This window comes from Oryctolagus cuniculus, chromosome 8 (genome assembly GCF_964237555.1).
Source record: "Oryctolagus cuniculus chromosome 8, mOryCun1.1, whole genome shotgun sequence".
Lineage (NCBI taxonomy): Eukaryota > Metazoa > Chordata > Mammalia > Lagomorpha > Leporidae > Oryctolagus > Oryctolagus cuniculus.
Genome location: NC_091439.1, coordinates 79805887 through 79825469, shown reverse-complemented (window position 1 = coordinate 79825469; position 19583 = coordinate 79805887). Strand labels below are relative to the sequence as shown.

The 19583-nt window shown below is 44.3% G+C and overlaps 1 protein-coding gene across 1 annotated transcript in view; it reads right to left on the bottom strand.

Moving 5' to 3' along the window:
* Positions 1-19283, bottom strand: part of CDS1 (CDP-diacylglycerol synthase 1) — an 83581-nt gene extending 64298 nt beyond the window's left edge. Inside the window, exon 1 of the mRNA XM_002717047.5 lies at positions 18764-19283. Within this exon, the coding sequence (XP_002717093.2) occupies positions 18764-18883 (120 nt within the window). The 5' untranslated portion in view covers positions 18884-19283. The remainder of the gene's footprint in view (positions 1-18763) is intronic.
* Positions 19284-19583: the final 300 nt, after the last annotated feature.

The following is a 19583-nucleotide window of genomic DNA, read 5'->3' as shown; positions in this document are numbered from 1 at the left end:
ATGGATTTGTATTCCCAGCAATAGCGTATTAGGGTATCCTTTCCTCCACAACCTCACCACTGCTTGTTTTTTAAATTTTTGGGAAGATTTTATTTATTTATTAGAAAGGTAGAGTTACAGAGAGGGACAGACAGACAGAAAGGTCTTCCATCTGCTGGTTCACTCCCCAAATGGCCAGAATGGCTGGAGCTGGGTTGACCTGAAGCCAGGAGCCAGGAGTTTCTTCTACCAGGTCCCCCATGCTGGTGCAGGGGCCCAAGCACCTGGGCCTTCCTCCACTGCTTTCCCAGGCACAGTAGCAGGGAACTGTGTTGGAAGTGGAACAGCCAGGACATGAACCAGTGCCCGTATGGGATGCAGGGGCCGCAGGCAGAGGCTTAGCCCACTTCACTAGAGCATTAGCCCCCACCAGTGCTTCTTAATTTTTGATTTCTGTATGACAGATGTTCTAAATGGAGTAAAATGATACCTCATTATGATTTTTATTTGCATTTCTCTGAGGTTAGTGATCCTTAGCATTTGTGTGTGTGTGTGTGTATGTGTGTGTTAGTCATTCGTATTTCTTACTTTGAAAAATGTCTATTTAAATTCTTTACTATTTCTTAACTGGATTGTTTTGTCATTGTTGAGTTTCTTGAACTCCATATGTATTCTGAATATTAATCTTTTATCAGATGCATAGTTTACAAATAGTTTTCTCCCATTTTGTCGGTTGTCTCTTCACTTTGTTATTTCCTTTGCTATGTTGAAGCTTCTTAGCTTGATATAAAACTATTTGTCTATTTTTTTGCTTTTATGTCTGTGCTTTGTTAAACAGAAAGTCTTTGCCAGGCCAATGCCATGCAGTGTTTTTTCTATGTCTTTCTCTAGCAGTTTGATGGGTTCAGGTCTTCAGGTTAGATCCTTGATCCATTTTTGTATAGGGAGTAATGTATACAGTCTTGTTTCGAACTCTCGCATGTGGAAATCCAATTTCCCCAACACTACTTGTTGAAGAGATTGTCCTTTCGCCAGGGAAGGCTTCTAGCACACTGTCACAGTTAGTTGATTGTAGACATGTGGATTTATTTCTGGGGTTTATATTCTGTGCCATTGGTTTACATGTCCATTTTTATACCAGCACCAAACTATTTTGATTATAATAGCCCAGTAGCTTGTCTTGCAATCTGGTATTATGATGTCTCCAGCTTTGTTTTTATTGTTTAAGATTGGCTTTGGCCATTCAGGTTCTTCTGTGTTTCCATATGAATGTTAGGATTGCATCTTCTAGTTTTGTGAAGAATATCCTCAGAATTCAGAGAGATCACATTGAATCTGTAACCGCTTTAGGTAGTATGGACATTCTGATAATATTAATTTTTCTAATCCATGAACATGGAAAATTTTTCCAGTTTTTGTGTCTTCTATTTCTGTCATTAATGTTCAGTAATTTTTGCATGTTGAGAGCTTTCATATCTTTGGTTAAATTTATCTCATGGTATTTACATTTTTTGTAGCTATTATAAATGAGACTTACAATATAGGTTCTTTCTCAGCCAGAGTATTATATATGTACAAGAATGATATTCATTTCATATCCTGCAACTTTGCTGAATTCTCTTATCAGTTATAATTGTCTTTTTGTGGAGTCTTTTTGGTCCCTCTATATATAAAGAATCATGTTATATGCAAATAGGGATAATTTAACTTCCTTCTTTCCCATTTGTATCCCCTTGATTTCTTCTTCTTGCCTATGGCTCTGGCTAAAACTTGCAGAACTACACTGAAGAAAAGAGGTGAGAGTGGGCATCCTTTTCTGGTTCTGGACCTTAGTGGAAATTCTTCCAGCTTTTCTCCATTCAGAATGATGTTGGCTGTGGCACTGTCATATGTTGCCTTTATTGTACAAGGTATATTCCTTCTATACCCAATTTTTTAAAGTTTTTTTTAAATCATGAAAGCATGTTGTATTTTATAAAATGCTGCCTCTGAATCTATTTAGATAATCATATGGTTTTAGCCTTCATTTTGTTGATGTGATTTATGTTTATTAATTTTCACATGTTAAAACTTCCTGTATCTATGAGATAAATCTCATTCATCAGGATGGATGATCTTTTTGACATATTGTTCTATTCGATTTGCTAGTATTTTATTGAGGATTTTTGCACTTACATTGGTCTACAGTTATTTTTTGTTGTTATTGTACCCTTAAGAATTGAAACTTATACACCATTGGTAGAAATGTAAAATTGTACAATCAACAGGGCCAGCCTTGTGTAGCAGGTTAAGCTGCTGCCTTTAACACCAGCACCCCATATGAGATCCCATATGGGATCCCAATTTGAGACCTGGCTGCTCCACTTCCAATCCAACTCCCTGCTAATGCGCCTAGGAAAGCAGCAGAAGTTGGCCCAAGTGCTTGGGCCCCTGTACCCACGTGGGAGACCCGAAGAAGTTCCTTGCTTCAGCCTGGTCCAGCGCTGGTGGTTGCACTATTTGGGGAGTGAGTCAGTGGATGGAAGACCTCTTTCTGTGTCTGTTCCTCTCTTTCTGCAACTCTGACTTTCAAATCAATCGATCTTCAAACAAAAAACATGCCAAAGTGTACTTGCTATGGACTGCTAGTTTCTGTCCCCCATATTTTATATACAGAAACGCTAATCCCTAATGTGATGGGATTTAGAGCTGAAGCCTCTGGGAGGTAATTAGGTCATGAGGACAAAGACTTCATGACTGGGATCAGACCCCTCCAAAGACAAGACACAAGGGAAATCACATCTCTGTCTTCCGTGTGAGGATTCAGAAAGAAGGCATCTACCTGTAAACCAGGAAGAGTGCCCTCCCCAAGAACCAAATTAGCCAGCACCTTTACCTTGGACTTCCAGACCCTAGAATTGTGAGAAATAAATTCCTGTTGTTTAAGCCACCCAATATAGGCTACTTCTATTACGATAGCTTGAACCAAGTCAGTTCTTCAAATGTGTTCAGTTTAGTGAATGTCATTTGGAGTTCCTGAACAATGGTCCACAAAAGATGATTAAGTGACTACCCAACACTGGGATTGAAAAGTTGCAGGAACCAGCTACACATGGGGTTGGAGAGCAAAGGACACAGTCTATTCAAGATGATGGCTCCAAAGAGAAATACCTCAACCAAGGAACGTAAGCAGTGACTTTGAATTCAGCAAAGGCATATATACGGCATATATACATATATATGAAATACACATATATATGGGAAAAGATATTTACATATAGAGAGATTTTAAATATTGATTTTATTTATTTGAAATGCAGAGTTGCGGCCAGCACCGCAGCTCACTAGGCTAATCCTCCACCTGCGGTGCCGGCACCCTGGGTTCTAGTCCTGGTTGCTCCTCTTCCAGTCCAGCTCTCTGCTGTGGCCCGGGAAGGCAGTGGAGGATGGCCCAAGTGCTTGGGCCCTGCACCCCATGGGAGACCAGGAGAAAGCACCTGGCTCCTGGCAGGATCGGCGCAGCACCGGCTGCAGCGCACTGGCCCTAGCAGCCACTTGGGGGGTGAATCAACAGAAGGAAGACCTTTCTCTCTGTCTCTCTCTCTCTCACTGTCTAACTCTGTCAAAAAAAAAAAAAAAAAAGAAAAAAAAAGAAATGCAGAGTTGTAAAGAGAGAGGGAGAGACAGAGAGAGATCTTCCACCCACTGGTTTACTCCCCAGATGGCTGCAATGGCCAAGGCTGGGTCAGACCAAAACCAGAGTCAGGAGCTTCTTCCAGGTCTCCCTTGTGGGTGCAGGGGCCCAAGCACTTGAGACATCTTCTGCTGCTTTCCCAGGTGCATTAGCAGAGAGCTGGATCAGAAGTGGAGCAGCCCAGACTTGAAACAGCACCCATATGGGATGCCAGCATTGCTGGTGGCAACTTTACCTGGTACACCATAATGCTGGCCCATCAAAAGCTAATTTGTTAAAACACTGACACTTTCAAAGGGATCACATAAACAAGACCAGTGTCTGCTAATACTAACTGATAGAATTAAAAAGGAGAGAATGATCTAACATGGGAAGCAGGATACACAGCAGACTCATAGAAGGGAAGATGTCATAAACAGCAGCCTTTAAGGCATTTGGATCTGGCTAAAAAGACAATGAGAGTATTTCAGGCATGAAAAGCCAACACTGTGGCAAAAAAAAAAAAAAAAAATCTAAATGAAAGATCTCTGTGAGTGAGATCCCAGGTGGAAAGAACAGGTCATCAAAGAAGGAGGTACCTTTCTCTGAAGGGAGGAGAGAACTTCCACTTTGACTATGACCTTCTCTAAATAAGATCAGAGTTGGCAAACTCAAGAGGCTTCCATAGCCTTGGCAGCTCATGACAAGAGCCTCGGGTGATTACTGATGCCATAAACAAGAGTGTCACTTGTTAAATAAACAACAGGAGTCACTGTGCACTTACTCCCCATGTAGGATCTCTGTCTTTAATGTGTTGTACTATGTGAATTAATGGTATAATTAGTACTCAAACAGTACTTTATACTTTGTGTTTCTGTGTGGGTGCAAACTGTTGAAATCTTTACTTAGTATATACTAAATTGATCTGTATATAAAGATAATTGAAAATGAATCTTGATGAAGAATAGGATGGAAGAGGGAGTGGGAGATGGGATGTTTGTGGGTGAAAGGGTGGTTATGGAGGGAAAAAGCCACTATAATCCAAAAGTTGTACTTTGGAAATTTATATTTGTTGAATAAAAGTTAAAAAAAAAACACACTGACACTTTCATGGCCCCTTATAAAGCAAGTCAAAAATCAAGGTCAATTTCTACACCAAGATCCTTTGATGATCACACTGGTCCTTGCATCCTAAGTCAGCATTAAAATCTACAATCAAGTTGGCGGTGTGGCATAAAAGGTTAAGTCTCTGCCTGTAGTGCCAGCATCTCACATGGGTGCGTGCTCAAGCCCTAGTTGTTTTACTTCTGATCCAGCTCCCTGCTAATGTGCCTGGGAAAACAGCCGAAGATGGCCCAAGTGCTTGGATCCCTGCAGCCATGTACCTGGAAGAAGCTTCTGGCTTCAACCTGGCCCAGCCCTGGCCATTGGAGCCATTTGGGAAGTGAACCAGTGGATAGGAGGTCTCTCTCTTTCTGTCTCTCTCTCCTTCTCTCTCTGTATTTCTGCCTTTCAAATAAGTTTTTCAAAATTTAACAAACAAAATAAAATCTGCAATCAAGCAAAAAGAAATCCTGCAGGTAACACATAGCTCTGTGCCTGAAATGAGGCAGCCTTTTAAAAACCCTGAAACCAAGTAGTTTTTACTTGAAAGGATACTAAACTATGTTCTCAATTTCAGCATTTTCTTTCTGTATCTTTGTTGTTTCCACAGAGGCAGGGATCCCTTAGCTCTCTCCCAGAAAAGAAAGTAAACAAAGGAAGGATTTACTTTCTTTCTTTTTTCTTTTTCTTTTTTTTTTTTTTTTATTTTTTTTTTATTTTTTTTTTATTTTTTGACAGGCAGAGTGGACAGTGAGAGAGAGAGACAGAGAGAAAGGTCTTCCTTTTTTCCGTTGGTTCACCCTCCAATGGCCGCCATGGCCGGCGTGCTGCGGCGCTGCGGCCAGCGCACCGCGCTGATCTGATGGCAGGAGCCAGGTGCTTCTCCTGGTCTCCCATGGGGTGCAGGGCCCAAGGACCTGGGCCATCCTCCACTGCACTCCCGGGCCACAGCAGAGAGCTGGCCTGGAAGAGGGGCAACCGGGACAGAAGGCGGATGATTAGCCTAGTGAGCCGCGGCACCAGCAGGATTTACTTTCATCTGTGTTGGGGAGGGGCCTGGGCTGTTTGGTGAAGACTGGGATGGGGATGGGGAGGTTCAATGCCTTTTGTGATGGTGATGGTCAAAAGACTTAGTAATACTGAGTTTTATACACAGAAATCTGATAACACTACACATATTAGAACTGATAAGGCCTCCTTAATCTTCCAAATCTGAACTTGAAAAGGTTGGTGCTCCAAGTCTTTCTCTGCAGCCCTGTTCTAGTTCCCACTGCAGGAAAGAGGTGATTGTACAAGCAGGTGCACCTAACACTATCCTGACTGGGCATCACACTTCATGGTAGACCCCAATGCCTGGATAACAGAAAAACAAGTGCTTCAGAAACAAGTAAAACACAGGAGTAACAGGCAAATCAGATTCCATCAGTTTCCAATGCAAAAGCCTTGCAGTAGCTCCCCACTGCTTAAGATCAAGCCCAGTCTCTTCATCGCCAGTATACACCCAGCTTCCTCTCACTGCCCAACTAGGGTTCAGTCATACCCTCCCTGCCATTCCACACTCTGCAAACGTGAATTTTCCTGCACTTCCCAGACAATGAGCACAAGTCTCAACCTCTCCACATTTGGCTACACTATACCCTCTATTTGCAACACCCTTCCAACTTGAGCCCAGCTTTGCCTGGCTAGTGCCTACTTCTCCTCGAGGTCTAGGTTAAGATACCTTTCTGGAAAACTCCTCTGCAAGGAGCCTGTCAAAAGCAGAATAATAGTCACCATCACTCTGCCTCATCATGCACAGCTTACCCCCGGAAACTGAAGATGTCATGCTACAACGCAAGGGAGAATCAAGGTGGCAGGCAGAGTTAAGTTTGCTAAGCAATTGTCTTGAGATGGGGAGAGGACCCTGGATGAGCCAGCTGTGTTGGCTTTAATTGCATAAGTCTGCAGAAGTGAAAGCAGGAGACCAGGGTGTCCCAAGTCAGGGAACAAAATATGAAGATGGAAGCAGAAGAAGGAAGGATCTAGCTTTGAAGATGGAGGAAGGGGCCATGAGTCAAAGCCTGTGGCAGCCTCTGGAGGCCAGAAGCCAGAACAGACAAGGAACTACACTGCCCCCTGGGGCCTCCAGGAGAAAGAGCATCCTACTGACACCATTGTGGACATGTGACTTCCAAAGCTGTAGGATAGCACAGGTGTGTTGGTTTAAGCCACTAAGTTTGTGACTTGCTACAGCAGTCGCAAGAAACTAACTACTGCACAGAGACCCAGCCCCACTTGTGCTGCAGGTCCGTCCAGCAGCTTGCTTCCTGGCCAGTCTACACCACGCGTTCTCTCCAGAGTCCTGTGAGCTCAGTGAGTATGTGCTGAGGGAACACAGGCCACCACCTCTGACCTCACACGCAGTCAGGCCAGCTCTTCCAGTCTCCAACACCACTGCTCTTAGCACTTTTTGCCACTCCTAAAACGCCATCTACAACATTCAAACCCTATCTCAAGAACCCTATTTCAAGAACTGTTCAAAGATTTTCTGAAATGTGTGTGTGGCTCATTCTGATCTTTGCCCAGTGACACACTATTATGTTACATATTACAAATATACTGCATCTTATGGTTTCATTTATGGAAGTTTTAAATTCCGAATCAGAAATAAAGATCCTTGAAGGGAAAATTCATGGCAGAATACCAAAGCACTTTTAAAAAATTGACAGTGTTTTCTTCAATGTGAGCAATAACCATCATCGCAAACACGCATTTGACCCGAGATTGTATTCATGCTCACTATACACAGGAGCTAAGAGAAACAATATTGCTCTTCTACCTTGTCCCCACACAGAGGAAAACAAGCTATGAACCAAGAATAACTAAACCTGTTCTTGAATATTTTCTGCAATGGATCTCAGTTTGCGTGAGAGGGAGGCACTTGTGGACAACTGGGAAAATTTGAGCATGGATTGTTTGTTGACAAGGAAATTACCCTTCAAGATATGATAACAGCATTGCAGCTACGTAGGAGAGTGCTTTTCTTTTAAGAGATGCATGCCTTAATTTAGAGGTGATTTTCAAATCGTTCACCAAGGAAATGTTTTCATGGACATATATGGCCGGATAAAACAAATTTAGAAAAATCTTAACAGTTGTTAACTCGAAGTGCTGGCTATACTGGTAATCACTGTATCACATTTTTAACCTTTCTATATGAAAAACTTAACAAAAGCTGTGAACAAAATTCAAAACTAAACCGTAGACTATTTAAGGATGCAAACATATGTTATAAAAGTATCAAGAGAGGAAAGGAAATGGAAAATGCAAAATTCAAGCTGTGATCACCTTCTAGATGAATAAGTCTTCCACGTGACCAGCTGGAATCATGATGCTTTTATATCCACTTCATACTTATTGCAAGTAGCATAAATGATTATAAATGAGACAACCATGTGCAAAATCTGAGGAGGCATGATCTACAGTGACCTCTACAAGAAAAATGTCCCAGAGTTGCTCAAAGTCTCAAACCCTGAGACAGTTCAAGTACACTCACAGAACATGGGTGGCAAGAAAATCAAAATTCTGGAATAAGTCTAATCCTGTTTCCCAGGCCTAGACTTATGCAAGTTGAGGTAAAATGTTAAGTCCCACATGGGCTTAATAAATATTTACTGCCCCATGGCGCCACAGCAGTTTTGAAATGACCTGCTTGGGACAGGAAGATGGCAGTGAACCCAGCCTTAACCACCAAGATGTTTGGTGCCACGTGAGCCAGCCAGGTGATGAAGTCAGATGTCTTCATCAGCCTTACACAAAACTCACACAGCTGGCCATGGGCCATGGCAAATGGTGAGGACTGCAAGCACAGCCAGGAAGCAAAAAGGCAACACCCCTGATCTTGCCAAAAGCCAAGGAAAGTTTGCAAAAAGCTGCTTGAAATGTCCACAGGCAGGCGCCCCTCACGCTGGACTGGACTCTGCTTCCCCCATGCAGGGCCTTTCAATTTTATCTTTGAAAGAAACTGCAACATCTTGGTAGTTCTGACAAAGTCTTAAGCAAACATTCCATGCCACGCCATGGAAAATAACTCTGACCTCTCCTTTGTGACTAAGAAAACATGTCCACATTTAGAAAGGGAACTGAACTCAGCATACCTCATACATGATGAACAAACCGACTGGTCATGTTGAAGCTTGGGACACACCACCCTGAAGTATGACTGTGGGAGACCAGAATCTGACACCCCAAAATAGATTTCTTGGGCATATGTTGGGCTGGTTATTCCGAGCCACTGCAGGCACAGTCATAGCTCTGAAAAGCAGTCCTTCTGCAAATGAAGTTTACATCCCTAAAGGAAATTCACATTAGTGAAGTATCTGTATCAGCAGAAGGGCTGCTCCCAGCGACCCTGCCCGACCTGGGAGACTTTATCTGCAAAGGACAACAGTTGTTCATCCCACATTTCCCCCTTCACCCTCCTGAAACTTCTCTTCCATCCCTCACTTCCCCCAGAAACTCTAAGCCACCACTGATTTCCATCCTTTAGGATGCTAAGCTCCAATCATTTGAGCCAACTTCAAGACTCGTATTTCACATCCGTAAAAACAGTTTTTGCCCTGTTTATCCATTTTATGTCAATTTAATTTGCAACCCAGTCAAAGAACATAGAAAGGCAGAGGAAAGCCATAGCCATATTTTTAATCTTTAGTCATTAATAAAATTAGTTATTCTCATCTCTGCAATCATTTCAAAATGTGACATCATTCTCATCAAATAAGTTCTGAAATATGTACAAAATAAGTGAGCAAAAGTGTAAACAGCTGCAGAATGAAAAAAAGCTAATGAATTCTTCTCCTAAGTAGTCACCAGGTGAGTGAGTGAACACCCAAAACACATTAGTTTGTTTAATTTAAATCCAAGTAGCTGAAATCACAGAATTGCAGGTTTTCAGCTGAAAGTTTATAGCCCAATGCCAGAATCTCACAGGTTCAGAAAAGCCAGATTATTCCAAAATCACAGAAAGTAGCATTAAGGTAAAAATTTCCAAAGCAAATGTTTCAACTTTATAAACTCAGAACCACATACATAATTTATTTCTCCTTTAAATTTTTGGGGGGGGGGTCAGAAAATGTAAGGTAAATCTAAACACTAAATACTGTGTGATCCCAAGCAGGGTGTTTACAAGTTTTAGTTTTCTCAAGTGTAACCTAAGCTGTTTCTCTTGTTAAGACTGTTGAGATTCAAACTGATATTATGTATAAGTATTCTGCAAACTATAAATCAGTTTACACTAATAAACTAATTATCACTATTCTATGCAAAGTCTATAATCCAACATATTTATATATTCTAGAATGAGTTATTGAGCAACAAGCAAATCCTAGTTCCACTTCTTTTCTCAAAGGTACAAAACCCCCCTCCATTAAAAAAAAGGGGGGGGTGACATTCACGCAGTCTTACTTAGAGTAGGCACCCAGCACAGAACACAAAGTCACACAACCAAACAAAACCAAGCCTAGGAAACACACTTGTTAAGTTCCTAAATGACCTGCTTTCCTTAACCTGAATGAAAATCTATTTCTTTAAAAAAATATTTCAGGAAAATGCACATGCACATAATCACACCCAGAGTAATGATACCACATACGTATAGATCATAATTTCTAATTATGAAATAATTTCCCAGAGCACTGCTTTAAAGTGCCCCACTTTCCCCAGTCCATTTATGACAAGCAAAGCATCTGCATCAAAAAATCCAATGCAGCGCACATCCAAGCTTGACATAAGGGGTGCTTCAAAAGGGTCACAGGAAAAAAAACACATGAAATTAAAAGATAATGTGCATTTTTTATGTACAGTTCTTGACAATCGATGTTAACATTTCTCAAAATAATAAAGAAAGCACTTTTCTTCTGTGTGGCTGTAGCAGAAAACCATTTAACACAAAGAGTAAGTGATGGAGAAATCAAGAATGGATTCTCTCAACCACATGACATCCGATTCAGCTGTGGAAACTGAAACTGGAAGTGATAGCTATTCATGTGGTAGATTGCGACTCAATGTGTCCCTTTCTCACCTAAAGGGAGGCAAAGATAACTCATTTAAAAATCTGCTAATTCTAAAACTGCTGAAACAAGAGATTAAGTGACTCATCTCTAAGACCAGGACATTAACTTTAAGAGCTATTTTTTGAAAGATTCAGGAGAACTAAAGTGAAAGGAAATACAACACAGGCACCAAAAGGAAGGAAAAATACTAGAAGATCACAAGAAGATAAACACACAATTTAAAGACCTAGTGCCTAGGTTCTCACTTTCAGAATCACAGATGGAAGAAAACCATGACCTTGGAGGAAAATGTAACTTTTGAATGAGCTGTTGCAAGAGGATTTTTTAATTACACTGAGAGACTGAAGTCAGAACATCACCTTAAGGAATCCTGGTGAAGACGTAGAAAGATACGATCTTGGTGTCCATAGATACACAAATGTGGATGATGCTATCTCTGTGGCACCAAAGGAATGTCCCAGTGCATGTTCCAGTGCACCTGGAACACGGGGAATGTGACATCAAACTGGCAGAGGACAGGTGTTTCCGAACACTCTCTTTATTCCTTAAGCAGACGAATGTGAACTTAGAACAAGAGTAATAGAAGCAGCTGCTTTTTTTTTTATCTAAAAAGAGAGCTTCAAATGCTAAATACATTGCATAAAGTGGCTTGAAAATGAGAACACCACACGAATATCAAAGAAAGGTACACAATAAGCAGAGAAATTTGCTTTTCATACAAAGAAATGAATACAGAGGATAAACATGGATTTATATGCCAGCCTGGTGATGACGAAATTCTTAAACCCAGAACCATCTGAGGATAAAAAAAAGAACCACCACCTCTGGAAAAGTTTGTGAAAGAAACTTTAATCTTAAAAAATAAGTAATTGTGGAGCCAGCACTGTGGCAGAGTGGGTAACACGGCTGCCTACGTTGCCGGTATCCTACATGGGAGTTGGGCTGAGCCCCAGCTGCTCCACTTCTGATCCAGTTCCCTGATAATGGCCTGGGAGAAGCAGTGGAAGATGGCCCAAGTGCTGGGGCCCCTGCCACCCATGTGGGAGACCAGGATTAAGCTCATGGCTCCTGGCTTCAGCCTGGCCCAGTCAGGACCATTGCAGCCACTTGGGGAGTGAACCAGCAGATAGAAGATTACTGTCTCTTCTTCTCTGTCTGTAACTCTGAGTTTCAAAACAAATAAAGAAATCTTTAAAATAAAAACAAAAACAAGTTATGGCAAGAAAAGAAATCTTGGGCTGGTGCCGCAGCTCAATAGGCTAATCCTCTGCCTGCGGCGCCAGCACACGGGGTTCTAGTCCCAGTTGGGGCGCCGGATTCTGTCCTGGTCGCTCCTCTTCCAGTCCAGCTCTCTGCTGTGGCCTGGGAGTGCAGTGGAGGATGGCCCAGGTCCTTGGGCCCTGCACCCCATGGGAGACCAGGAGAAGCACCTGGCTCCTGGCTTCAGATCAGTGCAATGCGCCGGCTAAGGCGGCCATTGGAGGGTGAACCAGCGGCAAAAGGAAGACCTTTCTCTCTGTCTCTCTCTCACTGTCCACTCTGCCTGTCAAAAAAGAAGAAAGAAAGAAAGAGAGAAGAGAGAAGAGAGAGAAAGAGAGAAAGAGAGAAAGAGAGAAAGAGAGAAAGAGAGAGAGAGAGAAAGAGAGAAAGAGAGAGAGAGAGAGAGAGAAAGAGAGAAAGAGAGAAAGAGAGAAAGAGAGAAAGAGAGAAAGAGAGAAAGAAAGAGAGAAAGAAAGAGAGAAAGAAAGAAAGAAAGAAAGAAAGAAAGAAAGAAAGAAAGAAAGAAAGAAAGAAAGAAAGAAAGAAAGAAAGAAAGAAATCTTAAATTTTAAATGGGGGGAGAGTTGAGAAATTATCACTGCCTAAATAATAAAAGATCTTGCTGTTTGTATCAGTGCTTGTTGATTTCAGAGTAAAAGACTAAGGTCATCTGAGCACTGGAAACATGGAGTGCAGAATTTAATCTTGAAAAGACAGTCTTAAAGTATAATCACCGATGGCAGGGCAGGCATTGTAACGCAGCAGAGTAAGCTAACACTTGGGATGCCTGCAAGTCCTGGCTACTTGGCTTCCAATCTAGCTCTCTGCTAATGTACTTGGGAAGCAACAAATAATGGATCAAGTGCTTAAGTCCATGCCACTGATGTGCAAGACCTGGCTAGAGTTCCGGGCTCCTGGATTCAGCCTGGCCCAGCCCTACCCATTTGGGGAATAAATTAGTGAATGGAAGATAGCTTTCTCTGTCTCTCTACCTTTCAAATAAACAAATCTTTTTAAAAAAATAAAAAGATGATGGAAAACTATCTTCATTAGAATATCTGAAATGCCCTATTTTCATCCTAGCTTTATTCAGACTAAAGTGACTGTTTACTGTCAAATCTTTAGTACTTGGGCCAGCGCCACGGCTCACTAGGCTAATCCTCCGCCTAGCGGCGCCGGCACACCGGGTTCTAGTCCCGGTCGGGGCGCCGGATTCTGTCCCGGTTGCCCCTCTTCCAGGCCAGCTCTCTGCTGTGGCCAGGGAGTGCAGTGGAGGATGGCCCAGGTGCTTGGGCCCTGCACCCCATGGGAGACCAGGAAAAGCACCTGGCTCCTGGCTCCTGCCATCGGATCGGTGCGGTGCGCCGGCCGCAGCGCGCCAGCCGCGGCGGCCATTGGAGGGTGAACCAACGGCAAAGGAAGACCTTTCTCTCTGTCTCTCTCTCTCTCTCTCTCACTGTCCACTCTGCCTGTCAAAAAAAAAAAAAATCTTTAGTACTGTAACAAGAACTTAATTTAACCTATCCAAATACATGGAAAACTTTTCATATTATTTTCAACTACCATTTTCTTTATTGTAAGCAACATTGTAGGGGTGAATACTCTACTATATACATTGTACTTGTGTGTTTTTATTAAATCCTAGGACAAAGAAATAGACAGCTGCAAAAAATAAATCGTCTTTGGCAACCCAGGGGAGAAAAATAAGAAAATGAATGAATTCTTTAATGTCAAGATCATAGTACATAAAATAGTACATAATACATACTACATAAAATATTCCTAAGATATATTAATTGTCACAGGAGTAAACCAGATGGAAAATATCCCTGTGATTTCCAAATCACCATGCAAGCATAAATTATTATGACTATTAGTGCTACTGAGTTATTTAAGAACCATGCAAATTTGGTACACAACAAATTGTATCCAAGTGAATCATCACTGAACGTGATAGTTCTATTAGTTGCCTTTTTGCCTTTTAGTCATGATCCCTAAAAATGACACCTGGTCATACTGGGTGGGATGCAACAGAATGGTCTAGCCAGTGACTGAGGTTCTGATGTGGGTTCTGGTCCCAGCTCTGCCACTTGCCCCAGCTCATTCTGAGCAACAACAACCACTTATAGGGCAAGTTTATTATTTTAAAATATATATGCATTTATTGAACTAAGTTGCTTCTAAGCTCTCTTGAAGCTCATTGGTTCTTAGTCCCTGCTTTACCAAGAAAATTCAGAGAAGCAGTCAAACACTATGATCTTGCCTCTTTTGCTCTTAAATGTTTCCATACCCACTCCCATCCATCTCTTTCCTGCCCTTGGACATCATAGTCATCTGTCTCTGCCCCTGGTTTGCTCTCTTTCTTCCAGGGCCTCTCAGCAGCATTTTCACTATCACTTGATTTCATTCTTACATCTTCCCCTCCCTTGAAAAACAAAGTCTTTGCTGAATCCTCCTGTCCTCTCTACCTGCTATCCTATATTCCCTTTCACTGCATGACCAATAACCACCTCTCACTGTGTCAACCTAAAACCTGACTCCACTAACATCTGCTCAGGGTGGCGCTGTGGCTCAATAGGCTAATCCTCCGCCTGTGGCGCCAGCACCCCGAGTTCTAGTCCCAGTCGGGGCGCCAGATTCCGTCCAGGTTGCCCCTCTTCCAGGCCAGCTCTCTGCTGTGGCCCGGGAGTGCAGTGGAGGATGGCCCAAGTCCTTGGGCCCTGCACCCGCATGGGAGACCAGGAGAAGCACCTGGCTCCTGACTTCAGATCAGTGCAATGCGCCGGCCACGGCGGCCATTGGAGGGTGAACCAACGGCAAAAGGAAGACCTTTTTCTCTGTCTCTCTCTCTCACTGTCCACTCTGCTTGTAAAAAAATAAAAATAAAAAAAATAAAAAATAAAATAAAAATAAAATCTGCTCAATGCAGGGATCTAGATCTCAGCCCTTACTCCTCAGTGCTATTGGTGGCAGCCTCTAAGCAATCCCTCTTCTTTTAGATTTCAAGACTCCCATTCTCGTGATACCATAGACCTCTGCCTCTCCAACTCTGCTCAGGGCATGGGCAACTCCCAAGGCACTGTCTTCAGTTCTCTTCCCTCTGTCCTAATGGGAAAATAAAACAGAACAAAACAAAACAAAAACCAGGACCTCCAGCTCTTAGGCACAGCTTCCCAACCTCCGTGTGGTAGAGAACAACATACCCTGCCAACCCGTCTCACTGATAATCACTCACTGCTAACCTGAAAAACTGGCCACAATCTTTTTTGGCTTCTTTCCTAAAAGTCTCCTAAGTTGCACTTCAAAATGTATCTCTAAGCAGGCTCTTATTTTATCAATCTTATTTTGATCACCCCAGTCCAGGCCCCATCATCATGATCTAAACATGTAAGAATACTTCCACAAGTTCATGCAAATGAACTTAAAAGATACTTAACTTTGAGGCCAGTGTTGTGGCCACTGCCTATGATGCCAGGATCCCATATTGGGGCTGGTTAGTGTCCTGACTGCTTTGCTTCTGATCCAGCTCCCTGCTAATGCACCTGGGAAAAGCAGCAGAAAATGGCCCAAGTATTTGGGCCCTTGCACCCATGTGGCAGACTTGGAAGAAGCTCCTGGCTCCTATCTTCAGCCTGGCTGGGTTCCAGCCGAAGCAGCCATGTGGGGAGTGAACCAGTGGATGGAAGATTGATCTCTCTCCTCTCTCTCTCTCCCTTCTTGCTATAATTCTTTCAAATAAATAAATAAATCTTTTTTTAAAAAAAAGATACTTAACTTTGGTGCAGAAAAGATTGAATTCACAAATACCAACAGTCTTCACAAAGCTCATGGAGAATGCATATTATCCAAACAACTATGCAAGGATTTCAAAACTTTATGCACTAAAATAAACTTATCTTTTAAGTCCAATTTCCATGAACTTCTTTAAGTGCCCTCATACACATCCTTCCTCTCCAATCCCTACTCTAGATTTCTCACAAGTCCACATCAGTTCCTAGGGACAGCATTTGCAATATTCTCTCCCCAAAATGGTGTCTTTGAGGCAGGTCACTCCACCTTATAACACTTTGCCCAGAGTGCTGCCAGAGTGAGACTAACATCTCTGCAAACTTCCCAGATGCCATCAGATAAAGCCTAATCATCTCTTTAGAAGTCTCCAAACTCCCAGCTCCACCTCCTAGACATGCACAGTTTATGCTCCAGGACTGCCACACTAAGTTGCTTAGTTTGTTCTGTGCCCAGGATGCTGACTCAAGAAACAGTGGCACACACCCTCTGCCTAGAATGTCCTTCCCCTGCCCTTGTCCACCTGAGGAGTCTGGAGACACCTTTTAATCCCAAACTCAACTCTTTGAAGCTCTTCCTGTTATTGCCAAGTAGGGGCCAACTCTGCCCTCTAATGTGGAAAATGAGTCTTATACAGACCTCTGATAAATTTAACTCATAAATATCTCCAGGGGATCCTTGTGGGGGTGGCTCTTTGTCTTCTTGCAAGTACCACTCCAGCAACTGACAATGAGCAACATCCTCCGGCCCGTAAGCAGCACTGTTTTCATCCCTGATTCTCTGGAGCACACGGTATTCTCCCAGCATAAGTCTCCCAGCTTGAACCATGAGAATGTGATGTTAATAATATTATTATGAATAAAGACTACAAAGTGGCAATGCATGGGAATGGACTACAAAAGTAGATTACAATATACCTCCTTTGAGGCTTTCATTAATTCCCCCAGGGGATTTGCCTTTACTACAACTGCAACAAAGAAGGCCCTGAAAGAATTTAAATGAACCAAATATTAACCAGCCTCCAATGTGTAAATTCATTTTAAAACAGCCCTTGACCTGGAAATGCAGGTATACTCAAAGACACACCCTGATAAGAAAGAACAGGCAGAGGATAGAGGTCAATGTCTCCAAGCTTGCCAAGTCAAGAGTTCCTTGTGATAAACTCTAAAAGTAATAGTTTAGCAGTCTGAATAGGCTTATCCTTGTCTAAGAAATCTTAGCAAAACACAGGTTACGTATACCTGTATACATGCCGATGCCCAGAAAACAAAATTCAGCTGATTGCATACTAATGAAAACCAACAGGACAGTGTTCATAGATAAATAAATAAGCAGTGAGGTAACCCAGTCACAGATGGAGACAACAGTTCTAAATGAGTGAAACCACATCACAAAAGTAGTTTTCATTTTAAGTGCTTATGCTGTTAAAAGAAAAAATTAATTCAAGAGGTATTTCGGGCATGGTTCCCTGAACATGTGTTGTCTTAATAAAAAGCTTGTTAGCTTCATCAGTTAAGGAAGTCAACATGGGGAAGCTGGTATTTCCTTGATTCTCAACTATACCAGCACTAAAACAAAAATAAATCCCAACCTAATTAATTCTATTTTTGGTCTAGTTTCCAAGGCAGTTTTCACAGACTATTCTCAGCCCACTGTTTCTAGCTTTGTAACTTCAACCTGCAGTAACAGAAACTGTTACATTTTCTATTAATTCCTTGACACATAATCTCTCACAGACTCATTTTATTCCAACTGCCATCAAGAGTAGAAACAAAGTGTCACTCCATTGATTCTCAAGTTTCAGTCCTAAATTCAGAGTCCTTTGTTTCTTCATACTATCACGTGGTCTGTTCCTATCAGTGCTTTATAGCCTGGGTTCCACCAAGTTCATCAACATTAACTTTTCAGGTGGGCTCTTTCCCAGATCAGAACTGCCAGCAGGGATCAGAGGAAAGAGAATCAAGTTCCAGTTTTAAAAGGCACTGAACTTGACCTTGGACAATCCACTTTACTTCTGTGATTCAAATGGCAATTCAGCTCCTCGGTTCCATAAAAACAATACTTCTAGGAATACTTCGTGCCTTCAACTCATCAAGTAAAATGAAAATTTATAAACAGAAGGTTTTATAAAACAATCTATTCTTTGGCCCAATCTCCTAAACCAGTCAGATCCCTAAGGTCATAACAGTGCATTTCTCCAAAAGTTCTTACTGGTTCCACTGCCTAATGCAAACACAGCCGAATGGACTTTTGCTAGCTTTAAACAGAATAGTCGTGGTGCATTCAGGTATTGTTAACTGTGCAGCAAGGTTCATCTCTGGAAAAGGGAGTAAAAACTCCCCATCAATTAACTTGTCGGAAGACTGAAGAACCGCACCGTCTGCCACGGACTCCAAAGAGGCTGGAAGGTCACAACTGTGTCACGTGTGCGACAGTCTCAAATCTGCAGAATCCATCACACTGGGAGAGGAGTGTGGACTCGGGGTGGCACGCGGGGCGTCAGGATCCAGTGACGGTCGGCACCGAAGGCGCACGTCTCGAGTTTAGTCCCAACTTTGCTCCCTCTACCGAGAAGCCGAGAGCGGCTGCAGCCTCCAGAAAACTGCAGCTCCAAGCGGGGCGGCTTCCATGCGATCCCCGCACCCCGAGAGGGACGCCGGATCGGGAATTAAGCAAATGCAACCCAAGGGCATCACTCAGCTCTCCCGCGCCGCAGTGCTCGCCGTCATCCCGGGGAAAGGCACCGTCGCTGGGGTCTGACTCCCCGAGCCCACTCCGGGGAGGAGAAAGGAGAGCCAGGCCGGAGTAAGGTGCAGCGGACAGCCCGCGCCTCCTACCTGACATCCTGCGCGCCCCACCCCGCTCCCAGGTGTCCCGAACCCAGGCAGAACCCTGCGGGGCTTGAGGGCGCGCCTCCTGCAGCTCCACTTACTTTGTCGCTGGTGCTCTCGGTTTCGTGGTCGCCGCCGGCCGCCTCTCCCTCGCGGGGTGGCGGCGCCACCGCTCCCCCGGGGCCGGGGCAGCCTCCGCGGTGCCTCAGCTCCAACATCATCCGCTCCAGCGCAGCCGCGGCGGCCTCCTCCAACGCCCCGAAACCCGAGCCGCACGCGGGGTCCCGCAGGCGGCCGCGCACTGGACGCTCAGCGAAGCCACTAACACCCCTCCAGCATGGAGCCGCCGCCGCCGCCGCCGCGCCGGGTCACCCCCAAAACGGCAACAACGAGCGAGCGCTCGAGGCCGCCTCCAGCGAGCGCGGCGCCGGCGGAGGGGCCGCGTCGGGGTGCGGGGCAGGCTCGGGGCGCCTGGCCCGAGCCGAGTAGGCGGGGACGCGGCGGAGCGCGGCCGCCGGTTGCCAGGTGCGCGCCTGCACACACAGGCCCCAGGTAGGAGGAGCGCAGGGGCGGGGAGCGAGGGAGGGAGCCTGACCCGCTCTGGCGCCCGGCCACACCCCGCCCCGCCTCCCGGAGCCGGACCCACGAGTCGGCAGGTCCCCGCCGCTTCCACCTGGGTCCCGGTGCCGGCCTCCCGCAGCCGGGTCACGCGCCTCACGCCCCGCCCCGCCCCTCTGCGCTGCACTGCGGCGTCCTCGGCCCCGCCTCCCACGCGACGTCACGAGCCGGCCCCGCCCGCACCAGGTGGGCGCTTTGCGGGAAGGTGGCCGGGATGGGAGGGGACGGGAAGAGCGCGCAGGTGCAAGAGGGCCGGCGCGGGCCGGGCGCGTGGACGCGAGGCGTGAGAACCTGGAGGGGAGC